The following is a 27,698-nucleotide window of genomic DNA, read 5'->3' on the forward strand; positions in this document are numbered from 1 at the left end:
ATAATCTTATATAATTAACTATGCATTAGGTGGAGGCAGCTTGCAGAAGTGGCTCTGTAGGGGTTGGGTTTGCTTTTCACGATAACAAAAAATAAAAACTGTCTGAGCTTCTCACCCTAATAAAGTGGGCAACGAATATATGAACATAATATAAATGAGAGGTTTTGGTTGTATGAATTGGTCAAAGCATAATTAAGCTCACCCGCCATGTCAAGGCACACTCTCAATAGGGTGAGAACCAACTCTCACCTCCTACATAGTGGGCACACAAAGCAGTTTATTCTGCTACCAAAACCTTATTGATTTGTATTATTTGACATTTTTCTTTGGTTTTTCACGATAAAATGTTTCAACTTAATGCAACCCACCTAAAAATGTACTATAGCGAACCGTGGAATACATTGATGTTTTGGTACAGTGTACTAACGCAAGACCATAGATCTAACTACACAAAGAGTAAGAGGGTTTGAATTGTTCAAAATGCTGCAGTCACAAAATACTTCTATAATCATTTTAATGGGTATACAAAGCCTTTTTTCATAATATATCTTTTAGGCATTAAACAAACTGAGCAACATAACGGGCATCCCACCGAAACATAAATATATAAATTACACCTTTATACATTTATTTTGTTGTTGTAGTTTTTTCTTTTTTTTTTTTGTTTTTACGCAGACACGGACATTCATATGCATATCATTATGAATTGTACACTTAACTGCAGAAGAGCACACACGATTTAATACACACACTTCCAGTTCTGGAGCAGAATATAAGTTAGGAGAGAAAATTGTGATGTATGGGCTCACAGAATTTAACAAATTGCATGGGTTTTTCTGACTAGGGTAGGGTGGGGGGAGGGGGAATACATCCATAATATATCAACAGGATTATGGAGATGTACGAAAAAGGTTTTTCATAAGAAAAAAAAATTAGTGTTTTATTATATTAACTGTCCCATTATACAGCCCTGTGTAATATGACGGTGCTAATATATCAATAAATGGTAAGAATAATGATGCTGTGGCCTACCTGCAATATTGGCAAAAAAATCATAACCTAGAAACGTGTCAACTTGAGACTTTGAGAGCCAAAACTAGCATTTTTTCCTAATTACATGGCATAAGGTATCAGTGCTGTTCCAATTAGACATAACAGTAACTGCGCTTTCTACACAATCTTTTAAGAAGTTTTTTTTCAGTTTCCATGGCAACAGCCTATTGGTACCTGCCTTTGTGTCACATGACAATTAAGCGTTTTCCAAAAAATATTATGAACATGACTATTTTGCATGTTTGAATAATCATTTTCTGGGAAGGGTGTGGGGCTTAAATGGTGCTGCAAATGAGGCGTTTAATGTGGCATTTGGTTACAAAAAGCAATAAATTAGGTAAAGTGGGTGGAAGAGCACATTTAAGTGCACGACTAAATGGCAACCAGAAATCCAGAGTGTTTGAGGCCTTCAAGGCCTTCAAGTTCCCGAAACATAAAAGGTTTCTGACAGAATCTCTGCACATGAGCCAATCTAAATATTATTAACTCAAGTGGATCTATTTCGATCAAAAACTCCTGATAACTGGTATCTTCGATTAATATGATCAGATTTTGGGTATATCCCAAGGGCCGGGTTAGAAAGTAGAAGCTCTCACGGAGACACCTTCAGCTTTACATTTCAGATACGTTTGATTTTATACATATATATCAGACATTCCGCTAATTAGTTAATTTCATATTTTAAGATGAATTAAGTGGCTACACATTGATATTGAGGTGCACAAATTAGGAAACTCCGTCCTTCTGAAAGCCAAAGCTCGCCATATCACTACATTGGCGTAAACGTGACAGACATTGGCCTTTTTAACTAAACTCAAAAGATAGCTCGGCTCTAATAACTTTAGCGCCTTGGAAAAAAATTATAAATAAAGGGCAGCTATTGAGTACAGTTCTCTCATCTGAATGATGTAAACATCCCTCGCTCAAAGTCAAATCTTGCTACCCTTAAAAAATTAAGACGCATTACCTCACCCCAAAAAAATGGGGGAACTTCAGTAGTGCCTTAAAAGGAGAATATAAATTGTGGTATTTTAACTTGAATTCATTCTCCAATGTAAATACTGATAAAAAGAAGTAGCAGTTTTTTCCGACAATTATTTAATTAACTTCTAACTTGAGTTTGATGCATATGTTTAGATAATTATGGAAGAAAAATAACAGCTAATACCCACAGATGCTAGGAGAGAGATCCTACTATGGGATATAACAAAAGAGATGGTTATAATTAATAAATATTGGCTATTATGGGGGTTTACAACAAGAGTCGGGGAGGGGAGATGCCAAATAGGCAAGGTAGAACCTGTTTTTTTTGCCTTTTTAAATTATTTATAACTAATTCCCATATCGGCTGTTTTTTTTTTTCAATCTGCACAGTGAATCTGGAAAGCTCAAAATAGTTTTGAATCTATGCCATGCTCAATGGCGTTTAAAGGACGTCTATTTTGTGAAGAATTGCGTAAGGGCGACTTTGGTTTTATATTTATACCTTATCAGGGGGAATACATTTTGGGAAAGACATTAGTGAAACTTATAACAGTAAGACATAGGATATCAGACAGCTTGTGCTCATTTATGCATCTTAACAGCTATAGCAAAAAATATTTGTATGTTTTGGACATGGTGCTACAAAAATATGACCACAGAATGTATTTTTTTTTTGGTTCAAGAAAACATAGCAGGCCTTCTTACTTATATAAAAATGTTAATTTTAGATAAAAATACAAACTTCAACTTTACAAAAAAAAGAACACATTTCTGTTGAATACACATAAGCATACTTTTTTTTTTTTTATACCAAAAATAAAGAATTTAGAATTTGTTGAAATACACGTAGCAAATATTCTCCTTGCTACAGTGTTACTGTACAATGCAATTACAAGAATAGAATGTCCATTTCACACTTTCTGGCAATGTGAAAAAAGTTGTGTATGATAAAATAATAAAATTGCAAGAAAAAAAAATATTAGCACTATTAGGCAAGTGGCACAAGTTTGACGTCGTACAGATATCCCATGATTTATTAATATACAATATTTTATTTAAAATTATTTAAATTATGCAGACACATTTGAAATGAAAGTTGAGGAAATATGGACTTGATATACCTTTGTTTCTTTTTATTTGAATACAGTTCATTAGCTTGCATCCCTACAAGAGGAAATTCTATAGAGTTATAGCGTTTTTTGTATATGCATTCTCTGCAATAAATCTCTACTGGATGATAAAAAAATCAGTTAATATCTGAGGCAGGGCTATCCATAGTGAATTCACTCTTGCATTCATGTAAAATTACTCTTCATATATCATCCTCAATGTATAATCAGATTTTTAAAGTATATATAGATTTTTGTTTAATATTTTACTATTATTAACATTAAAGAGATATGCATTCTTGGTGGCATTTTCAACCTTCTCTTCATCATAGGATTTTAAAAAATAAAATCTCGGGGCCACATTCATCGGAGAATATTTTTCATTAAGCAGCCTTTACTTTTGCATGTTTGACATACAGTTCACGGGAGTATAATTTTCAGGTTCCCCAAATGGAAAAATGTTAACGAGTAGAATGTCTACTTTTCTTACAAAAAATATTTGGAGGAAAAAAAATAAAAAAAAAATTATGTCACTAGCAAGAGTGAATGCACCTAAAATAAAAATGTTAAAAAAAAAAACAAACAAAACAAAAATCAAACACCATGAAGGTCTCTGCTGAAAAATGAGTCTGTTCACGCTCAGCATCTACTGACTCATTTTGAAGCAGTTGTCTTCCAAGTGCTAACAGAATATAGCCATATTTAAATTACCCCCACAACTTAATTATTTAATGGAGTAAAAATGAAAAATAAAATAAAATAGAGTCCTCCTTAAGGCTTCCCAGGTTTTTTTTGTTTTGTTTTATTTTTTGAAGACTTTAAACACCACTGAGCAAGGATGTATTGTTTTTCGGTAGCTTCTGCGTAGACACTTGTTAATTTGATACATTCCTGTTTTTTGTGCCATGTGTCTACCAATGACCGTCCATCTTCATCAGTAAAAGCAGGCACATCTCTTGACATAAAGCACCATTGCCTTGACATTAGTCATCAATTCACTTGCTACGTTTGCAGTACTTTTTTTTTTTTTAAATATATCCTTTTTTTTCCATTCGCCATCTTGCTGTACTTTTCTGACAAGGGAAGCGTCTCTTCTCTGTAAGAGTGCTACAATACTTGCTTTGATGTCACATTAAACAAATGTACATTGTCCCTTTGTTCTCACAGAGTGTCCTTTGAACCGCTTTATTTTATTTTTTTTCTTTTTCAGTCTTTCCGCACAAGAGAACAAAAAACATAACTTAGTTCAATCAATAAAGCACCATACGTAGAAGATTCAGGAATGTAACAAAATTGTGTACATCCGAGTCCCAGATGAAACAGTCTAGCTTATTTTCACCTCACATCTGCAAAAGAAATTGAAGGAAAGCAAAATAATTAGTAAAACGAAACAAAAACAAAAAAAAATTTCAAAAAGAAAACGAAAAAATATGGAAATGGCAAAAGGTAAACATATAACTTAATCGGTCCACAAAGTAAAGATTTTTTACAATAATTAAAATAGAGACAATATTTTTGTAGTGTTTGGGGGACCACAAAAATTCTATTCAGATTTCGGTAGAAAAATGTTGATTATAATCCATATCTAGAAGAGGTTTTATTACAGATAAACCACGTAAAATAATGGGAAAAAAATAATCTTTGATTTGTGTGGCCAAATGTAAATAGTCAATGAAATTGTTGATGAAATTGTTCTTGCAACGCTAGATGGCCCATCGCATTTCGCTACTTACTGAATGTTTGAGTGATTAGTTCAGTGAGACAACACATAGTTTCTGAGTTTATGTTTGACTGACCCAAATACTTGTTTCATACTAAATCCCATCATTTTTCACGATTAAAGTGCAAAATTCTCACACTGCCCGTCATATGACTTCTAAAGTAAATCCATATTTAATTTGGGCTTTGTCACAACTTCAGGCCTCATTAGCTTCGAGATCAAGGGATTTGTTAAAGAAAAAAAAGGTTTTTATAGCACACACACACATATTCCTCCTTGCGCTTGACTAGAGGCCTTTCTTTCCTTCTTGCTCTAAAACAAATATTTGATCGTCTCGTAACAAAAGCCTTGCACTGCAAAACTCGGATCATTTTGTGTTTTTCAATGACCAGTTCCGCTTCTGCTCAAGAAATACAAAAAGAAAGACTCAAAGACCAATCGAACGTAAATAAATTTACCGAAGTGTAGTGGTTTTTTTTTTATATTTTTTCAACAAATGCAAGTGTAAACTTTCCGCTGATACAGGAAGTTGTATGAAACAAAGTTCAAGTGTTTTCTATGCAGTTAAATAAGGGTTATTAAAATCTGGAACTACAGATGCCAGAAGATTACAATACCCGTTAACCTCTGCAGTCCAACAGCTGGAGGTCCATGCTGGAATCACCCTACGATCAAGTGGTCTATTCACTAAAGACGGTAAAAGCTCCCCAACATGTAACTGTTCCATCACGTGGTCTGATTCTCAGACATAATCTCATCTGTTCCTTTGGCCTTTCTTGAATTCAATCCATCAACAATAAAAAATACCCTCATTTTAGAGAGTGTTTTTTTCTCTTTTCTAGTCTCAAGCCACAGACCTTCACAATTACTGTCATCTTGAACAAATTCCTTGAACGAATAGAAGCCGGGTACTCTATAAATTATAGAATCCCTGAGGTTTGAACACTACAGCTGGTGTATTCATGGTTGAGATAACCCAATTAGTTAAAGCTCACATCTCATCTAGTAAACCATTGAACTCATTCACCACACATTAAAAGAAACCAAGACCTTCCTCTTCAATTTGCAAATCTGAGTTGAACATACAAAGCACACACAAATGTACAACTAAAATATTCCCAATAATCAGCACCTTAAACTTTTTTGAACATCCAAGAGCATTAAGTCAAGCTTATTCCAAAAATTCTAAACCTCTTCTTGCTTCTTCTTCCTCTCTAATATATATATATATATATATATTCTAATAAATATTTTTTGGAAATTTGGATTTATTTATTTAGATAATTTATATAGGTATTATTCCATGGCATTCTGTCAACTAATGTCCTCCACTATTTAAAGATGAAAATGTATCTAACGTTATTTAATGGTAAAGGTTTCTAAACAGTAGCAAATACGGTAGATTTTTCTATAAAGAAAATATTTTTTCAGCAGTTCAACTGTTATTTTTTTTTTTTACGTAGAGAAGTGAAAAAGTGGGATGATAACGAATATGAAAAACAGAAAAAAATAAATATTTCATGGACAGATTAAGTTGAAAATTGTTCCAAGACCTTTTTCCAGTTCCCGCCTATAAATCCTGGAACCTTTCGCACACAACAAAAATATATTAAAGGTTTGAGATCCAATCATGCACGGTGACCCCACAAATCAGCCGCAATGACAAATTATATGGAAAATTCCAGATTAGAACAAAAATGCAGAAGCGAAAGAAAAGTGAGTTAGAAGACAAAAAAAAAAAAAGCAGCCGTGGAATGCAAACTGCTTACGGGTGCCGTGTAGCTCACAGAAAAATGCCAGCAGGTAGAATTATCAAAGCCAATCATATCTAATCTGTTTGCAGCCCAAGGTAACAAAAAGTGTCAGGATTAAGTGATTGTGCCTTTGTGATACGCAGTTGATTAAGACGTTTTATATTTTATTTTTTTGCCTCATTGTCCGGTGCGGTTATTTACCGTTTTCAGGGTTCCTACCTGCCGAGCAAATTAATTTCCATCTGGTAATTAGGTCGGCTTTAATTTTTTTCTCTTCCGTTTTTTACCTGTTTCCCTAGTCCTTCCTGTTAACACAAGGGCTGGGCTGCTGAAAAGGCCTAAGAAAATGTATTTGTGGTTCAGTAACAAGATGAGAAAAAAAAAAACTCTTAAAGGATCTATGCTTAAACGTATCAAGCTAATGGGTAAGCAATCATTCTTGGTAAGACGCCTACCAAAGAAACATTCATAACACGCAAGCAGGAGTCCCTTGAGGAAATCATTTGAAGATCATATTTATCACTCGCAAGAAATTGAATAAAATGTAATATATTTAGAAGCGTTTTGTATTTACAAACAGAGACGGTAACCGTGTTACTTGGCCTAATATTCCTTAGCCGGAGGCTGAATGGGCTTCGTAATCAGTGCTGTGTTAACAGGAACAACCTTGAAGTTATGAATCAGATGTGTGCTCTAGATGTCTCGTGTTTTTTGTGATTATCGGTATGTAAACAGTTCGTTCATATTTCCGAAAGAACACTACAGCTTTAAAAATAAGATTAGTCCATTCATAAAAAAAAAAAATGACCCATGGCTTCGCCGTGCCTGGGATGGGGAGGTTTAGAAGAAATTAGTTAATGAGTAAGGAAAAAGGATACAGGATTATCAATCGGTATAAAACCAGTTGGGAGGAAGGCAGTAAAGTCACGTAAAGTTTAGGAAGGAGGTGGTTCTGACATATTCTAATTGCGTCCATAAACAGGATGCAGTTTCCTCAACTTCCTGTCTGTTTTGCGGTTAACAGTATGGGAACTCTTCAATTCAGCTTTAAAAGCTTTAAAAGTCAGACACACTTCTTTTTATACGAAACGGGCCTGGGGGTCAACCAAATCTGGGGTGGGAGAGGCTTTCAATAAGGTTCGTAACGAGGAAGACGCAACTGTACAGGAATAGCTGTTGGTTGATAAGAGATTTATAAGAAGGAAGGCGGCCGAGTACAGTTACGAGGGATGGGGTGGTCTCTTATTTTATATGCGTGTCTGTAAACAGGATGTTCTTTCCTCTGCTTCCTGTCTGCCTTCCCATGTGGTCACAATTGTGGATTTTCCAATGCTTGTAAAACAGTTCCTCTGAGATGCAGCTGTTTTGGGATGATAACGGAAGTGTCCACCAAGGTGTCCCCACACCTGACAAATTTAGGATCTGGTGCTTATTTTGGCCATGTGCAACGTTATCTACCAATCTCACTGATAAGTCAATATGACATCATAAAGACACACTCACCAGTTTCCTCTTCTCGGTAATCTGAATTAGAATTTGCTGTACAAGTGCATTCCAGATGCTCCTCTAACCTCACCAGAACTTCTTTTAATTTGGGCTTTTTCCTTACATATTCTACTTTCGCCACCTGTGATCAAATAAAAAAAAATATATATATTAAAAAATATAAAATGCATTACTAGATTACAAATTGTTGTATGTATATTTCTTATCATAGCGTGAATTCAAAACATCACATGTAAGGATGAATGAGAACTTGTACCTTTAGTAAAGAAATCTGTATTTGTATCAGGACAACCCTGTAAGTATCTAGTTCTGAACGATATAAAGAGATATACAGTATGCGTAATCTGTGCTAAATATGCTATATGGCAGAATTTTTAACCCTTTCTTCTACTAGACACCAGTAAAAAAAAAAAAAAACATTATATATATATATATATATATATATATATATATATACTTTCTTAAAAAAATAAATAATAATCTAAATCCAAATTCTCATTTGGTAGGAGACATATATTCCACTCCTGTGTCCTGAGGTTAATGAAAAAAAAAGAATTGGTTTCAGTCACTGCCCTTTTTGTCAACAGGACATGGAGCCTGCTTTAACTAGTCTTGCAAACAAAAGTACTATAGTCAGACAGTAGCAAAATAGAAAAAAAAGGCCCAACTTCAGGACATTTTCCAAGCCTGTCAGATTTCCATTCAATAAGTCAAAGCTGTCTGTGACAGGCAAGAATGCTTTGAGAGAAGGGTCAACTTTGGGTCGAAGTAATATGTATTATTTTTTCTTTCTTTAAGTTTTCCCTGTTAATGCTTTTCAAGACTTTGGATAAATTTGACTCATCTGGCATGAAAGAACGGACCATGCTTAAGACTCCCGAAAAAAAAGAAAAAAAAAGATCAAAATGGTGATTAAGACTTATAGCTACAGATACAGTCTTCTCCAGCAGATCTGTTATTACAAGTCTGATCTTTGAAGCCAGTCAGCTGAATTATGAAGATGTGGAAAGTCCCTTTCCAGCATGGGGAAAGCAGATTCTATGCTTGTTACATTTAAATTAGATAAAATTAAAAAAAAGGGAGGAAAAGTGGAAATTCACACTGCACAGGAAGCATCACTCTTAGTAAATCTGAGACCTGTCTTAAATTTTTCCTTCCATATTTACCATGAACCTCTTTTTTGTTTTTTTGTTGTTTTTTTTTTTAACATACCACTTGTGGTTAGGAGCCAAGTCCAAACCAGTCACCATAAAAGGTGCTTTCAAGAAAAAAAGACCATAAATAATTTATTGAATTTGATATGAAATATATTTTCCTTTTCTATCTACATTTTGTCCGATTTTATTCCCTCTGCCTACCCCTCCCCCTTTTCAAAAATATATGAGTAAATAGGGGAGGGACATTCCCAACTATAGTAAAAAGTGTGTGTTGACTAGAGAAAAGTCCAACAATATGGCTAGTTCAATCAATATACACAACTACGAATACACTCTGCCCTCTTCTGATGCCCTTTAACCCCTTCCAAATACCAACAGATAAAGACCTTTTGTGGAAGACTAGTGTGCCCTTGGTAACGTCTGTGATAAAAAGGGCAGCAGGCTGGGTACAACAATGAGAACACTAGAGAAGGGCCTTTGCTCTCTTTCTCTTGAGTTCTTTAAAACAAAATATATGGTGTTATGATGTTTGGTGTCTCCAAAGCAGATCATGCTAGTTTCAAATTCTGCTAAAGGAATATGGTATTATAATACAACACATTGGCTTCTACAAAAATCAGGAAATGTACACCTGATTGCAAGCCACATGGGCACTAATTATTTGGCTATATTTAGTTATTGGGCTGCAAAACACAAAGAAGTGTTCTCACAGAGAAGGAACATGGGGCAATGCAAGAAGGGAGAATAAAAGCCTAGAACATAGGTAGGGAGTCATGTTAAAATACCTACTTACATACAAATCAGCTACAATACAGAGGAACATAGCAGGTACGTGACCGGGCACGTGGACATCTTTGGCAAATCTAGACACTATATTTAAAGGTCCACGTTAAAGACCAGTAATGGACGAGAGTCTGTGTCTGTTCCGCTATTCTAAAGTAGTGTTATGGTTATCTGACTTTGGAGAGTTGTCCAATCTCATGTATACGCACATACATGTATGGAGTTAGGGTCCCTTCTGTAGACTTACTGTGAAACAGCCTTGTAAAGCTGGCTGGTAAATAAAAGCAGCTTCTAAAAGCATGAGCCACTTTCTCAGAAGTCTGAGAAAAAAAAAGCATACACACATTTGTATTGATTTTTAGACCTGAACTCATTAATCATGAGACAATTTTGGACCAGGAACTAATGCAGTAGGCCACATAACCCATGAGAAAATATAGTCGAAGCATGCATGGTTTTGCAATATGCTATATCCACACCCCTCAGGCACTTAAGGGTTAACACTAAAGTTTTGAGAGAACCTTCAAAAATCCAGAGGGAATGGTGCAAAGTTCATTCTTACTCTTACAACATTAAAGCCACATTATCTTGCTCAGAAGTGGTCTTCCCCGAGTAAAAAAAACCTTTGGTGGGAATGCAGCCAAATCATGCAGCTCAGGAGAAACTGTAACAGAGGACGCGATCTGCACGAAATTAGAACAGAACTTTAGGGGCCCGGAATTAAAACAGCTTTTAATAGAAATAACTTTTTATGCTGCTTTGATTGAGTTGGCCTAGTGAATATTCATTCGAAAGAGTTATATGTTACATGTATCATTCTTTCCATACAAAATTTTCCTAATGCTGCTGCTGCTGCAAAAAAAAAATTAGGGTTAAAAGAAATATCTTGGGGACGGGGTATTAAGTTAAAGACTGTATCCATTATTATTTTTATTCCTGAGATTGCTTAGTGTATGACTAGGAGGTAAGAGCAAGGTCTCTGGGGTGTTGTCCTATACTGTAGACTGTTGATTATGTTATTCTACTTAACCTACCCAGTTCCCAGGCTTGACTCTATACACGTGGTCGGAATCTCGTTGACCACATTTTGTTCATACAGTCAAAGTAAATAGAAAAGGTTCAAGGAATTATATTTGTATGACCTTGATACAAAATCTAGAATACTCCATCAAAAGAAATATAAAAATTACTTTAAGACTGCTCAACATAATGCTACATTCCGAGATGACTTCATATGGGCACTCTTAGTGTCTCTCACGGTGATTTTTTTACTGAATAGTTCCAAAAGCTGCTGGAACCAGGGTTAAGGTTCTGGTAATCTCTATAATAGAGTTAGGCCTTACCCCGGGGGCATTAGGTGCAAGATGATCTATATGGTTTGAGATTAGGGATATCATATCACACTCAAGCTGCTGAAGACAACGTTGACTTTACTGATACCCAAATTGTTGAGCTTACTAATTAACATATATATATATATATATATATATATATATATATATATATATATATATGAAAAATACTATAATATACTGTACTAAAATACTCATTCATCGTAAACTAACTTCAAAATGAAAAAAGCCTCTGTTCCTTGAATGGAGCAAGTTAAGCATATCTTCCTTCAATTAGAGGGTAGTATGAATAGGCCTAGCATTTGAATCATGAATCATCTTCCTACAAGATTTGGAATGTCTGAGAACATGAAGAATGAGGCAGAAATTCGCAAGATTAGAGTCTGGAAATGTCAATTAGCACAGAATTGTTAGCGTTATTTACCAGGCAGCAAAAAAAAAAGGGGGGGTTCCCTTTAAATAATCTTGCTGGGGTGAGGTTATTAGTGTTAAAATATGGAGCAGAGGAACGCCATCGGAAAGTGGATTATCTGTTACTGTACTCATGCCTTTGGAATATTCTGAAAACTGAGCGGTTGAAGCCAACATGTTGCGATTCATATTCCTGCCAACATAATTTTAATTTCTATACAAGTTTTTACACTGCCTGTACATGCGTGCGACAGCTTTTATGTTACCCAAAGAATGCACTGCTTACATAAATACACAAACATGATTTACACTTCCACATACATTTCAAGAGAATGCGTCATACAGGAACGACATCGTAATGCAGAACAAGGTATTTGGCCTGTGTGTCAGATCAAATTTATTTAGTCCAGTTCGGGTCCAAAGTGACTAATGTAGAACAGTCAGAGGGAAAAGACTATTTGTTTCCATGGTAACTACATTGCATTTACAATTGTGCACCTGAACCGTAGAACACATTGCGTTGGGGAAAATGCAAACAGAATAGATCAAAAGTATTTTATTTACTAATGGCAGGCAGGCTAAGGCCACCGTAGGAGTTTAGAACCTTATCAGAATTGCACGGAACATTTTAACACATATAGTTCCAAATTTTATATTTACACCCAATTATATCTACATTGGCAGTTCAGAACTCATAGCTGCAACCACAACTTCTGGCCAGCCTTCGGCCAACCAAAGCACAATACTTCCTAGAATTCAATGGGATCTTTGCCATTGATACATTCACGAAGACTTGGTTCTGACTTGACATGTATGTTCTCATTCAGCTACAACAGTACATCACACCCTAGGCGGCATGTTCAAGAGGTGCATTGTACAGGCAACTATTATCCTGGAAGGATGGAAAAGTCACAGATGATTTCACTGGAACCTATCCCAGTATTTCCTAGTGTCAAAAATCTGGAAGGAGCCACATAAATCCAGCAGCCGTGGCAACAGCAGTTTCATTCTGCAAGGTAACTTGCTAATTTTGGACATTTTCCCTTAGTTTTCAATTTGGTTTATTATGTCTCTAAATGCTTCTGGCTGCTCAAATTAGCTGAACGGTCGGAGACCAGATTCGTCATCCCACAAGGCTACACAGTTTAGAAAGGACAACGCTCAAATTTGCATCCTATTATTATTTTCGGTACTACAACGATGCTAAAATACTAGCAGGTATATTTAGAATGCAGAGGAATATAACGATGTATGTATGTAATGCAAAACTGGAGTAATTCTAAATTGTGTACTAAATGTGGAGCAACCAGCAGAAACCATCCATGTGTTTCTATGGTAATTTCTCAAAATATAGTATCTTGCTTTTGAATTCTCGTTGATAAAAACAACATGTTCCATTTACAATTGTGCTAGGTAAGTGTGCTTGTCACGTTAGCAATATTATTCCATACATACGTATGTTTGATCAGCTTCCTAGTTCATTTCTAAGCTATGAGCTCAGCACCTTGTCTCGCTAAAGAAGTTTAAAAAAAAAAAATAAAAGCCTCAATTTGATGAAAAAGAAGCCTTCATAAAACTAGACAGCATGCAAACAGAAGCAAGCATTCCAGAAATACTTTAAACGCAGGCCACCACTGTCTAACTCTTTCCACCACATCCTGCGTGACCCACCCGTACAATTTGCTAAATGACGGCACACAAAGGAAGCCAAGTACCAAATCCAGAAATAGTCAACTGAGTCAAGCCTCCACAAAAGAGGACGGCCTTGAGTGTAATCACACACACTGAACTTCATTGTTTAACTAAGAGGTGATGGGTGTAATATTCCAGCGTCGGTTAATGTCCTTCTCCTAACATCAACTTTGACCTTCTGACCCTTTACGGAATAAGGATTTGACCTGCTCTCGCATTGTATAATGTTCATTCCATAGAGGCAGGTTCTCAGTTCCCCGCTAGAATGTTTAACAAATACCAGACAAAAACTTATTCAGAATTCTTTTTCTTTCTAAATCAAACATTTTTATGAAACATCTACAGAGCTAACCATCAAAAACAACTCACAAAACTCCTGTGTAATCAATAGAGATATGGAAAGGCCAAGGTTCTAGAGATATATGTAAGGTCATTATGTGAGAAGATCCTGGTGGATATCCACACTACTGTATAAGAGAACAATAGGGTAAAGGCATACCCCACATCCAAAAATCCACTCATACGAACACATCAAGATCCAATCCAAAGTTTACTGGCTTGTAGAACCCCACAGCACTTGATGAGTCAAGTCAGGCCGGATTCCATCTCTAAGTATACAGAAACTTTGTGGCTTCACGGCGTGACGGTGCTCCTTACCTTGACGCTCCTGTGGTGTATCCGCGATGGTTGGCATTTGACGCTGCTTGTGTTGCAGCATCCTGTGCATCTTTTTACTTCCACGCATGGGGGCCATATCAGAAAGTTTGCAGACGTTGGATCAATTTGGCTACGAGGTATCTCGTATATAACAGTCCTTGTTTTGCAAATAGCAGGGACGGCTTCCTCTGGAGAAGGAGAAGGTAGGATTGAGAAATAACACAGACCCCAAAGGGAATATATGTTCACCAACAGTGTCTTTCTATACATTTAATTTGAACTTCTACTGTAATCACTGAAAGGGTCTAAGTTATCATGATTTTTGTTACCTGTTACATATGACATAAAAAAACATTTCCTTTGTCGCAAATAGAACTTCTCTATAAAAAGAGGGTTGTAAAAAGTTTATTGCATTGTTTTTGCATTTCGCGCCTGCATCACTTCTTGATTAAGGATTGCGTTCCCAGCCTGCACTTGATAGATTTTTTGAACAGAAGTGCGAAATTGGGCAAAGCAAACGATTAAAATACATTTTATCCTGACCTATCCGGGTCTTTACCTTTAAACTTGAGTTGTTCAACTCTAAGCCTAGCACACCAACAGCTCGACAAATTTTCGACAACTGTTCTGCGGAATGCGTAGGCCCTTTATAAATTGACAGAAATAAATTGGCCATTTGTCTTTTTTTTTTTTTGGAAATTCTACATATTTAGTATATTCATTTTAAAAAATGTTTTGTTGGATGAGAAAACTGGTCCAACCTGATGTGAGTGCAATATGAGAGCCGAAATTTCCTGGAGCTAGAAATGTACATTTTTTTACCCGCAGTAGCAATATGCGGCACGCTGCATACCCTGTTTGTGCTTGTTTTAAAATAGTTGCAGAGTCTACAATCTGATCCTCATATCCACTGAAAAAATAAACTAATAATTGCAGCTGCAATGGGCTGCGTGCTTATGAAATAATAATATATAAAATAACATGAAATAACGTATAAATACCTAAATTAGTTATACTACATATAAATATATTTTATGTATTAGTGCATTATTTTTTACATGGTCATTAATAGGGTTATATACACTTACCAATGCTGCGCCTTCTGCGGCTTGGAGCAGACCGTTTCTCTTGCACATGCTTACTGTGATGGAAACTGTGTGCTTGTGTTCTTACACTTGTTCCTGAAGCGTCCTCATTTCCTAGGGGGGTAAAGTGATGTCAACAAGTGAGACTCAGACAATGAATATGACATTCAAATGTGATACATATATATATAATATCACTGCAAATCATGATCCGTTCATAAAGCACCATAGCCATAATGTTGCCTTCAAATGTTGCCAAGATCAAAGGTTTGGCTACTAACTTAGGGAGCTAGAACTAAGTCCAGCTTCGACACAACCAGGCTCAAATTTAATAGAAACAGGAAAACGTCAAGTTCAGATGAACATTTAAGCTCTCCACAGACCCAGCTCTATGACAAAACAAAGAGTTCATAAGACCAATTTATAATAACATGTCTAAAAATCACTACTACTGTACATACAGACAGTTTTTATGCTGTATGGATCCAATATAACTTTTGATCTGTACAATAAGTGATCAGATAGTTGCTGATGATCACTGTAGAGATATATTGGCTTCTTGCTTGGTTGAAAACAATATACTCTTATGAGTATTATAGCCAAGTCATGGGAGTCCACCTGGTGATGACGTCTAATGCTGTCATTTCAAATAGGATGATGTATTTTTTTTGCATCAGGGTCTCTAATTCTGCATTCTATACCCACCTCAAAATCCATTAAAAAAAGGCCATTTATAACACCAAAAAATGACTGTCTAGGTTTCATTAGAACAATGGGTATTGACTAAGCATTCAACAGGTACTGAAAACCGCAAAATGCATTTTGATAAAAAGGACGTCTATTAATGGTTTCAATGTTGGGCTTAACAAGAAAACTTCAACCTCTGCTTACAACTGCGGCTTGTTGATAATGAATGTTCAGGCTATGTTCATGCTCTCAAAGCCCTGACAATGCACTACACTCGGGCTTGGAAGCCATCCAGTATAAGAAGCATTGACCATCGTTCAACGCTTCTTTCTGGGTACCTTGTTCCTTTGAAAGCTGGTTTATTTCTGGGGGGGGGTGATGTTACCAGCAGTTCATTTAAAATGCTTCGATGGCACACAACCAAATAGTTTCCCTTTAATTTTTTATGCACTGATGTACTGACAAGGTTTAGAGAATGGATAAAATATAACGACAATTAGTTCTGGCTTGTTCCGTAATGTATCTGAAAATGCAACTTGATCATTACCAACAAAATGGCAAAATGGAGGCTTGCCAAGTACAGTAAATAAGCGACCATATGTGCAATGCTTCTTCGATTGGATTCCTTTTTAACAAGTGCCAGAAAATTCAATTACATCTTCAGAAGATTAGGAGGAAGACTCGTCGAATTGATCTATGGGTCTAGATAGACGCATCATGATTGAATTCATAATAATTCACGTACACCAACAAAAAGGGGATAAATTGAAAACGCTCATTATTTTCATGTTGATCTAATCAGAAGCCAGACCTATACATGCTTTTTCTTCTTCTTAGGCCTATTCTGTTTGTAATAAATATCCAGTGGATGTATTTTTTTTTTTGGTTACCATTACAGAAAAAGGAAAATAAAGAACATGCATAAGTTGAAAGTGTTCCAAGAGGGTATTCTCCAAAGTAAGAGGCCCAGAAATTGAGGGGAATTGATAAGAGGAACCATATTGGGTGTAGACCATAGCCACTAAAAGCTCATAAAAATCTAAAATATCTCATTTTAGATACCTTGATACTTTTAATGATCTCTAGGTTCTATGGAAATGTTTACGCTAGAAAATGGTTCTGTAATGTAAGGTGACCTTCCATCCCAACGTTCTCTAATTATATGGAATGTTTGAAAACCACCCAAGGTTTTTGGTCACTCTCATTATAAACAATTATGGCAGATTGGTTAAAGTAAAATCACACGTTTCGGTATCACCGAGTATTTCTAAGGAGGCTAGAGGGTCCTTTAAAAAGATACATATTCACAGAGAGAACTATTTTTTTCCCGTGACTTGTTATAGTAGCCCGTTCCTGGTAGACTTGACATGAAGTATAATAAAGAATGATAATTGTACATTCTAGACAAGAAATGGGTCAATGGGTTCAAGTACAACCAAAATTTGGGTTGTTGTGCATGGAAGTCACAATGGTCTCATATTTTAACATTGATACACACATAGGAAACAGATAAAAAAAGTCAGTTTTTCTTTCTATTACACACTGGGAGCCAAACCACACAAGAGCCAGTAGTCCGGATTTGCTAAAAACAGCTATACAAACTTTTCCGAAAGGGCTCTACAATGTCTCAAGTGCACCTGCCTTTTAAAAATGCAAACGAAAAATGATATTCTTAGGCAGACCTCTCTCTTGTGTAATTATGGTCCACATTTAGCACACTGAGAACCTTTTTCTGTCCTCTTGTCTTTATTTTTGAAAATTATATAAATTGCCCTTGTGTTCTCATTTCCTAGGAATTCTATGAAGCAGATCTATTTTGTGCGGTCATGTTTCAAAACTATATTATGGCTTATGACATAACTATAGATCAAGAGTCTCAAAACGTTGTCCCCGAAAGCTTACCTCCCAAACTTCATGATCTTTTTATTAAAATCCAACCTTTGTAGTTATTCACAAATTATTTTAGAGGGCCATTGCCCATTCTTGTCATCCGTTAGCAGCTTCTGGATACCCATAATAACACCATGTGTGGTTCCAACTCATACTGGCCAAGAGCTTCCAAGCTAATGGTTTCTTCACCAAGCACTCCAACTCTCGGCTGAACTCAAACTGTGTTGCTGAGTGAAGTCTCTGGATGAAAGGTGTATTTGTCCAGGACTCCACTCTGCATTTATCTCAAGTAACTCATAACACCAATCTAGTCTGTAACAGTGTTGAGTAGGAGATGCACATAGGAAGGGCAGGGAAGGATGGTTACATACAAAACAAGCTAATAACAGGTTATACAGCTAGGGACCTGTGTATAGCCAATGGGAGTATCCATACCGGGTCTTACACTTTGTTTTTTACTGAAAATTGTGGGAAAAGTTATATACATTTCCGCTACTATTATTATCATTGTATAACACCATCAAATTCCATAGTGATATAGAATATTACATGTACAGGCATTAACATAGATGAACACCTGGATTACTGGTGCATTCTACAAAGCTAGCTATCACTCATCTCATAGCCGGAGATAATGGGCAACCTTCCGCATCGCTGTCAGTATGTCCCCAGTAAAGGTTTTCAGCATATCCTGGCCTGACAACAGGTGGATCAATCAGTATACTAGACCTCACGGCAGATCTGCTTCCACCGAATAAAGAACGTCTTGTATTAATGCAGATAGATCAGTCATCAGGACTCATTCATGGTTTGATCCACCTGCGCACATGTCAGGATATACCGAGACGTTACTAGATGCTCTAAAGACTTCTATTTGTTAGTAACAATTGTTCAGTATACTACCTATACTACCTAAAATTATTTTGTCTCTCGGCATAAACCCCAGTGCTGTATACAGTAATGTAAGTCGGCATTGAGCTGCAGACCTGGAGGCCGCCATTGTTGTAAGTCAACTTCCCCTACTTAAGCATCACCCTGAGCAGATTCTTTATGACAATGCTAATGAAGTCTGTTCCTCAATAGACTTGTATTAGTCAGAGTGTCAGGCTGGGTGATTAAGACTAAGCCACAGGCAGTGTGATAAGTAGTCTCTAGTAGATTGGGCTAAGATAACAGGGCTAAGATAAATCACATACAAATGGCTGATATACAGCTGCCTGAAAACAAATCATACAAAAGCTAGAACTGTTTTAAAAAAAGAGCAAACACACCATATTTATTTTAAAACCTTGGTGGGAGTTCCCCTCTAAATCATTTGATTTAGATTTACCGATTTGAATTCTGTTACAGAAGCGGAAATTCAAGCGGCCTTCAGAATGAAGAAAAAGCAGACCAAAGAAAAGTAGCGTTTATCCCTAAAAACAATGTATTACGCATACTTTACATATCTCTCTTCGTATACGTTCTGGAAATTGATGTTTTTCATTCCAACTATATAAACCAAGCAGTCGTAATCTCTGGCCTAAAGACTGCAATATATACATCAAGCTAATAGATGTAGAAATACCCCGATTAGCTTGGTGAGCGGCAAACACCCCGGTGACTGACAAACTACGATTCCCAGAAACCTGCAGGATTGTTAGAGCTGCTCTCTTGCAGGGGTATTTATAGTCCAATGACAGCTGATTTAAAGGAGCATGCCAGACACCCATCGGAGCCCACTTTGCATGGAGTCCAGGGCATGGAGTGCAAGATACTGGAGACATGTTACATTTTCCTACTCACCGTGACAGCATACTTAAGTATGCTCCCTCTGTAAGCACTGCAGCACTCCTACTAAAATCAATGGGAACCGTACCAATCTAACATAGTACTCGGCTAGCATTGATGTGATTAGCTGCCACTACCTCTACATGTAAAATGCATTGTAGAGCATGCAGATTTGACTCCGATTATCCAATAAAGCTATGACTTTAATGGATCTTCCTTATCGAAGGTGGCAATGGGATTGGATTAAACACTAGCCTATGTGGCAGAGATGACTTATATCATTGCTATATAGTCCTTATATACATAATAGTGTGATTGCTTATAAATGTTACCTAGCCGGTGTTTTACTAGCAGGGTAACAAAGCAGCCTGTTGCCAGTGATAAGCCTCTGGAAACATTCACATGGTTGTTACCCCCCCTCAAAAAAAGACATGACGACCCTACTTGAAATACAAATATCACAGGCATGTACGCACGCATTTTTGTGTATAATACACCAATTAAGTAAACCAAGAAGACACAATTCACTCTAACTGCATCACGAACCCGGCTTAGACCTTGAAATAAAAGACAACTCTTTGGTTTTTTGTAAAGATAAAAAGCGTCTTTTATCTTAAATGTGCACAATCAGCTCGGTCTGTAACAGTGCTGCTTCATTTCCTACTCAAAGCCGGCAGAAGGGAGTTTCTGAAGCTGAAAAGACACACTATGCAAACGCGAAACGAGACCGGTGCATTATTTGTGTTGCTCAACATCGCTAAACAATCGCATGGAAGGAAATTAGCCTTGCATTCTTGTTACAGCAGGCTAGCTGATCCTGTACAATTGATTAGTCTTAATACCCTACAACTACAAATAATTACTTTTTATTATCTACGCTTATGGCTGAATTAAGGAGGTCCCAACACGACTTCAAAAGGACTGCAAAGAAAAATTGCTGGAGGCATGTATCCGAGACAAGGTGTCACCAAAAACTTGAAAAACCATCTCCCGTTCATTAAAGCCAAGATCATAACGCTACTGACATTGTCAACCCTTTTCACCAACACGCATAATCTTTTCCCCTTGTTTACAGCTCTGGAAAAATATCCCTGTCAACAGGTAGAAAACTATAAAATACTTGGTGCCTCGTAATCCCAGATAATTGGAATAATTATTCCAGTTTTCAAAAGGCTTTAGAAGGGATATGTTGCAATTATATAAGAAAAACAGTGGGGTGTTTTCAAATTGTAGCAGATTCTAACAAAAACAATTTTTGCAACGCTTAGATTCGTATACTGAATAGCAGGTGACTGCATCTCGATACATACTCAACGGTAGAACTATATACGTACCCAACGGTAGTACTATATACGTACCCAACACTAGTACTATATACATACCCAACGGTAGAACTATATACGTATCCAACGGCAGAACTATATACGTACCCAGCGGTAGTACTATATACGTACCCAGCGGTAGAACTATATACGTACCCAACGGTAGAACTATATACGTACCCTACGGCAGAACTATATACGTACCCAACGGCAGAACTATATACGTACCCAACGGTAGAACTATATACGTACCCTACGGCAGAACTATATACGTACCCAACGGCAGAACTATATACGTACCCAACGGTAGAACTATATACGTACCCAACGTTAGTACTATATACGTACCCAGCCGTAGAACTATATACGTACCCTACGGCAGAACTATATACGTACCCAACGGCAGAACTATATACTTACCCAGCGGTAGAACTATATACGTACCCAGCGGTAGAACTATATACGTACCCAACGGCAGAACTATATACGTACCCAACGGTAGAACTATATACGTACCCAACGGCAGAACTATATACGTACCCAACGGCAGAACTATATACGTACCCAACGGCAGAACTATATACGTACCCAACGGTAGAACTATATACGTATCCAACGGTAGAACTATATACGTACCCAACGGTAGAACTATATACGTACCCAACGGTAGTACTATATACGTACCCAACATGTAGATGTCATATATTAAAATCAGGCATGAGGTGGGCCCAAGGTTATACAATATTATGGAAGTTTAATTCCCAGATGATAAAAAAGGTTAATAAAAAGTGAATCAGGGTATACGTTGACAAGGCAACTAGCAGCCAACCATAATAACAAATATCCAACCAAAACAAGAGATAGAAATATACACCAAGGCACCAAGGAAGGTCAACTTCTTCCAACCACCAACTCAACACCAGCCTTTATCAGAGGCAGAGCTAGACCCAATACTCCTAGGTGGGACGCCACGTTTGTGATCTTTCGATCTAAAGGCCTTTGAGGAACCTTTAGATCCTGCAGCTAGTACCTGCAGCCAAATGTTTCCATTGTTAATGATCACAATCAGTTCTATTTCATCGTAGGGGTCTTATGAGATTCAAGGCTGTCTCTCCAGCAGAAGACAGTTCCTCCGCTTCTCACACTAAGTAATGAACCTGAACACGGGTGACCTTTTATATCGTCTTGCAATGTTTGGGCTTCCCCTCCCGAGAGAGTAAAAACCACACCTACTCGTTATAAGCCCTGTTGGTTTATCAATTGCTTGACTCAGCTCAGCTGCTGTTTATGGCTTTGGAATATGACCTTTCCACTGAAGCATTCAATGTGTGGAATCCAAATCGATCACAAGCAGCTTTATCATAGGTGAAAGGGGTTTCGCCCCAATTGCCAGGGGTTTGGAAGGAGAAGTTAAAAAAAAAAAAGGAAATTGAATTTACCTACGGAATCAATCTCCAGAAGGCGCTGTAAGTCGCTGATGCTGCGGATTTCGCTGTGGGCCAGTTTCTCGATCAGCTCCTGGGGAATCTCTGCTTCCTTCAACGCCGCCAGGGAATAAACATATTTAAAAATACTATTCACAGACACATCCTTATCACAGTCTACTATGTACATCTGAAATGCAGAATCCTCCTACCCTTACTATGATTAAGCATGCTTCAACAATCTGGCTGCTTATAGGACAATGTTACAATTAGAAAGAAGGGGGGGAAAGGATACATAGACATGTCATTAAAGCATAACATTTAAGTTAAGAAAGCGTTTTTCAGTAAAACCAGTCACTGGTTAATTATTATTTCTTAGCAGATCCCCAACTACCATTAAAATGAAAGAATGTCATTTTAGAGAACCACAAAAACATAAATGGGTTAATGATAGCTGACATCAATGTAACTCGTTTCACCATTGGTGATCTCTTTTTGCACTACCACCCTACAGAACTGAAAGGGTTAAGCATTGACAGCGGTGCTGTACAGCGTGGTACGGTAAGGGTTAAGATACAGGCTACAATTGCAGGTTCTCTTAAGGAAAAAAAAAATCGCAAAATCGGTCAACACTGACGAATTGACTTTTATTTTATTTTTTTCTCCTTTTCTCCTTACTTTACCTTTGTTCCAAAGGAATTATATTTTTGTTTATTCTAATAAAATGTATTTAATTTCCTGTACAGCCAGCAGCCATAAACCCCTTCCCAGCCTGCCAGTTGGTTAACAGAGGCAGACAAATCAATTCAATGTCACTTAAGTCTATAAAGCAGAGAAAAATATGCCAGTGACTGTAAATGAATTGACTTAAGGTGGGAACGCAGGGAAAAAAAAAAAAAAAAAGCACGCTGTATGTTAGATTATCTGGCGCACAAACGGAAGGACAGCAAAATAGGATATAATCTACGCCCCAACCTCAAACACTGGAAAAAAAACCCACAGGGAAAATGCCACTTGAAGCTATTTCGAGGTATAAACGCTGCAATAGCATAATAAGTTATATTCTAATAAACGTGTTTTTTTTTATTTGTAAAAGTTTAACCATGTGTGTGCCAAACAGGTTGTCACTAAAAGGCTAAGTTAAGTGTATTGTGTGTTTTTTTTTTTGTTAATGTGTTATTAATTAGTAACAGTAGAGTAAATATTTATAGATTAGACTTTGTCTCGCTTTCATTACCTGAAGTCTTTAAGAATTCAGTAAGTAAGTCGGTGCATATGGTCAAGGAAGATATTTCATTTTATTTTTTTTTTTTATTTTTGGGTTTTCTTTTGAGTTGTCTCGCAATAACCCATCTGAGATGGCTAAAGGCTGCGTCCTTCTGATATGCAGTAGACGAGAGCCTTTCTGTCTGCAGGCTTCCAGAAACACCACATTTAGCAGTTTGCAAATCAAAACTCCTGGAAACCCCACAGACAGATAACACTCTAATTTACCCGTGAAATCAACATCAAGGGGAAATGTTCAGGTTCAGAAGCAGCGAAGCCAAATAAGCTCACACTTTGCTATGTTTCACGCCAATTTGGTGTCTGCCTTTTCTCTTTTTTTTCTTTCTCTCTTTGGATCTATAGATACGAACTTCAAATATCTAGCAGAAACATAGAATTAGGCTCCTAATGACTCTGAAGATAATAATCAGCTAAGGCATCTGCTCGACTCCTTTAAGGAACCTGAGGGTATGGAATATACCTGTCTACAAACACAACCTTGAAACTTTATCAGCCCTTCTCTGCTTCTCACACATGTATTGGTCATGGCTCCTTCTGCACCCACTTCTCCGATTCTTAACCCTGTCAGTCCTGGAGGAGGTATATTTATATATGTAAGAAATGCAGCATTTTAATTGTACCCCCCAAAAAAACTGCTTTTTTAAATTCTCCTATATGTGTTCTTTCAATGATTTGGTTATTTTTAAGTGCGGGGGAGCAATCACCAAAATATAAAAATATAGGTTTTCCTGTTATAGGTTGACACCTCCTGGATGTTGGAAATATCTGCATTTTTTATGATTTTTTTTTTCTGCTAGGCTTGCTTTGTGGCCTATACATATAATATTTTCTAAAAAAAAAAAAAAAATTTAAAAAAAATCTCCATATTCCTAAATGTCTTTTTTTTTAATGAAATTCCTTTTCTAATTCTAGAAAAAAATTGTTTTTAAAAGTCTTGCCATAAAAATCAATGTCTGTAGGGGATTTATAGATCTCCCTAACCATTAATTAATTTCCTGGTGCAAGTAGACAAAGGGAAAATAAATATAATTCATTAAAAAAACAGCCAATTGGTTTGATCACCTCTTATTTTTCTATTTAGAAGGTGGGGAGGAGGGTAGGTAGGCTGCTATATTTTACATCTTATAATAAATCTTGCTACACAGACTGCACTTAAGGACTCTCCCTTATGGAGAAACTCATTATCAATTTTTTTTTTCAAACCATAAAACTGCAGTGCGTTTTTTTGCTTGGCATTTTTCAGCAGGTTTAAAGATCAAACAAATCCACATTAATTATAGCTTCCAACTTTTTTTTTTCTTTTTTTTTTTCCTACAAGAAGACAGATGTGTTCTGCGAGTCTAAGGATAGACCACATTTAGCACATGTCTAGGAGAACTTGACATGGTAAATTTTTTTTCAAAAAATAGTTAGCCCTGCAATGTGTAGGAACATGTCCTAACCTTGTCTATGCATGGCCTGGGAGAATGAGGAGCTGAGCTATGGTGTATTATAAATAGTGACAATGCATTTGCTATTTAATGATTTGGGTCCACCATGGGAGGTCACCAAGCATGTCTACACATAGGACCTCTGGTGAAGCTAAAAACTGTCAATCATTAAGGCTTCATGAAGTCTTGGGGTGAAGCCTTGGTCTCCAGCTGTTGTAGGACCTTTTTCTAAATAGAATCTATGGTATTGTGTGCTATTTGAAGGCAATGTGTAATAGTGCAGGGTTGGATGTTCTACATCAGCTAAGGTCCTTCAAAAGCTACCAAGGTTTTGTGGACGTTAAAGCTCCTACCAGTATGTGCATGTGCTTGACAGAAGAGTAACGATACAATATTTAAATACGGTAACAATGTAACCAGAAAAGAAACAAAATACATATTATTGATAGCATATGTTGATGGCCACAGCCCAGACCTACCTCGCAAAATGTAGGAGACAGGTAGCAGATGCTTAATAGCAAAATCCAAACCCGGCACCTCATTGCTTCCTGATAGACTTTCTGATCAATGACAATGCAATGTCTTGATGTAGGAGCTCCAGAACTGCTCCTGTATCTGGGAGAATCAGTACCATCCCTTAGGGGACCAACAGCACCCCTCAAAATTGGTGGAACCGCTGCACAAGTGGGAGCCTCCTTTCTTTCTTTCTTTCTTTCTCCTGGGCAATGCTGGTCTTTAGGAGCAGATAAGGAGCAGTATGTGCATGATACAGATCAGACCAAGACACAAACCCAAAGGAGGCAGCACCACATCTCCTCTGAGATGCCCATCACCTGTCTGCTAAAGATCTTCTGCACCCTCTCCCCTCCCAACCATGCAACATTACAAAAAAAAAGAGAGAGAGAATGCACAAAGGCAGAAAAGCACGTCTGTGCAGGGAGAAGGGGAGGAAAAAAAAAACAACTTTCCCAACACTGCAAGGTTTGTAGGTCTTCCTCGTAAGAAATAAATAAAGGAGGGAGGTTTCTGGAGTTCCACTTGGATGGAAAAAAAAAGAATGCTTTAAATCCCAGGGCTTGGTAAGGACGCAGGAAAGGCAGCAGCAGCAGCAGCAGGGTGAGAGTAAACTCCTGGGGATGTCAGCTGCTCCCAGCTCTGCTGTAGGGAGAGTGAAATAATGTGGAGCAGCAGATTATAGATAGATTGCCAGCCTCCCATGCACCGCCCCCTCTCTTCCCTGTACTAAGCAACACAGCCACAAACAGCCAGGCAGTGGGCAGGATCTGCTGCACAGAGCAATGGGGAGGATCAGGGGGCTCAGACCTGCCATTTGGAAGGGCAGAGGGGTACAGTGCAGTATCAGCTGGGGTATTAACGGGGGGGGGGGTAATCTTTCCATAGGCTGATCATTAAACTGCTGTACAATCCAAGACTCTAGGATAAAGCTATATGTGGATAGATCAATGCAGAATACAAATCCCAGCACCCTCAGCCACATGCCAATAGATAGCAAAGCTAGATCTGTCTGACAAGCTATTGGATCTGCTGCAACTCAATCTCACTCTACTTGTGTGGGTTTTCCTTTGTAAATCACTTTTCTTCCTTTGTTGGACTACAGCTTCCACCACCCTCAGCCGGATAAATATCTCTGCAAATGCATGTGGCAGACTGATATAAGAAGAGGAGGTTTCAGAAGTAGCCCAGGCTTTGCAATAGGTCCCTGTCTCCCATTGGCTGTATGTGGGGTTCTAATTTAGAACCTTGACATGGTAATGGGGAGAGTTCTAGGTTTATCAACAACAGACATATGCCTGTATTAATTAAGTGGGATACCTCTGTAGTTCATTTGTATTGTTTGACTTAAAAAAACCAAGGTCCACCCCATTGCGTCTAAAGCATCAGAAAAAAATTCAGTTGTGAATTTTCTGTAATCGTGATGCCTGTTGTGTTAATTATATTACAATTCCCTGATACGATTTGTACTGTAAATTGTGACAATGGCCAGGGAAATCGATCCCCCCGTCTCAGGAAAAGGCCGTTAGGTCATACTTAGCACGGCTAAAGGGAGCCAGTTCTTATCTGAATGGGATTTTGTCCAAATGATATTAAAGTTCACATTGTTTGGAATGGGATTCTATTTCTAGCTAAACACATGTAAACATATACCCAGAACGTCAAAGAAAGCCAGGGCCTCAAACCGAACATTAAAAGAGAAAAATAAAAGGGACAAAAAAAAAAAGCTTATCAGTATATCACAAGCCGCTACTGTTCCAAAGAATTGTGAATCCCGCTGTAATCATTTCTGCTTGTGGAAAATTCAGCAATAAAATACAGGATACAATAACTACACTTCAATCCCCCCCGGCACCTACAGTGTTTTATTCAGTATTATAGCCATGTTTTCTGATGGCGCTGGGCTGCCATAAAGACACCCAGATGACAAAAATTTTTATTTCATAGATTCTATGGTTGAAAAACAACAACAAATTCATAATTTGTAGGCTTATACTGGTCTCTTTATTGATCCAGATGAATACAAGCCTCCGCTATAGCTAAAAGCCACTGTACCTATAAATTGTTAGGAGTCCACAGATCCACCTCTTCCTAGAATTTCAAATTCAGGTC

General features: G+C 37.3%; 1 protein-coding gene across 3 annotated transcripts; it reads right to left on the bottom strand.

Moving 5' to 3' along the window:
* Positions 1 to 2,735: 2,735 nt before the first annotated feature.
* On the bottom strand, positions 2,736 to 26,220 carry PDGFA (platelet derived growth factor subunit A). Of its 3 annotated transcripts, XM_053470449.1 has the most exons (7): positions 25,553 to 26,220; positions 22,372 to 22,468; positions 15,267 to 15,377; positions 14,179 to 14,366; positions 8,124 to 8,247; positions 6,840 to 6,958; positions 2,736 to 4,492 (listed from the first exon to the last, which is right to left on the bottom strand). In XM_053470449.1, the coding sequence occupies exons 1-6, from the start codon at positions 25,613 to 25,615 to the stop codon at positions 6,870 to 6,872; spliced, it is 672 nt and encodes a 223-aa protein (XP_053326424.1). In that variant the 5' UTR covers positions 25,616 to 26,220; the 3' UTR covers positions 2,736 to 4,492; positions 6,840 to 6,869. The 3 variants fall into 3 exon arrangements, with proteins under 3 accessions (XP_053326424.1, XP_053326426.1, XP_053326425.1); XM_053470451.1 differs by lacking the exon at positions 6,840 to 6,958 and having other exon boundaries at positions 2,736 to 4,357; positions 8,120 to 8,247; XM_053470450.1 differs by lacking the exon at positions 6,840 to 6,958 and having other exon boundaries at positions 25,553 to 26,215.
* Between the last annotated feature and the right edge of the window lie 1,478 nt (positions 26,221 to 27,698).

The sequence above is a fragment of the Spea bombifrons genome, chromosome 7 (assembly GCF_027358695.1).
Source record: "Spea bombifrons isolate aSpeBom1 chromosome 7, aSpeBom1.2.pri, whole genome shotgun sequence".
In the NCBI taxonomy this organism is placed as follows: domain Eukaryota; kingdom Metazoa; phylum Chordata; class Amphibia; order Anura; family Pelobatidae; genus Spea; species Spea bombifrons.

Excerpts from the sequence above, each read along its gene's own strand:
- PDGFA (XM_053470449.1), bottom strand. The coding sequence starts at position 25,615 with ATGAGGTGCCGGGTTTGGATTTTGCTATTAAGCATCTGCTACCTGTCT. Across the intron at positions 15,378-22,371 it reads TCTGGAGATTGATTCCGTAG|GAAATGAGGACGCTTCAGGA; the intron begins GTAAATTCAATT and ends TTACCCCCCTAG. Across the intron at positions 8,248-14,178 it reads TACACCACAGGAGCGTCAAG|GTGGCGAAAGTAGAATATGT; the intron begins GTAAGGAGCACC and ends ATTTGATCACAG.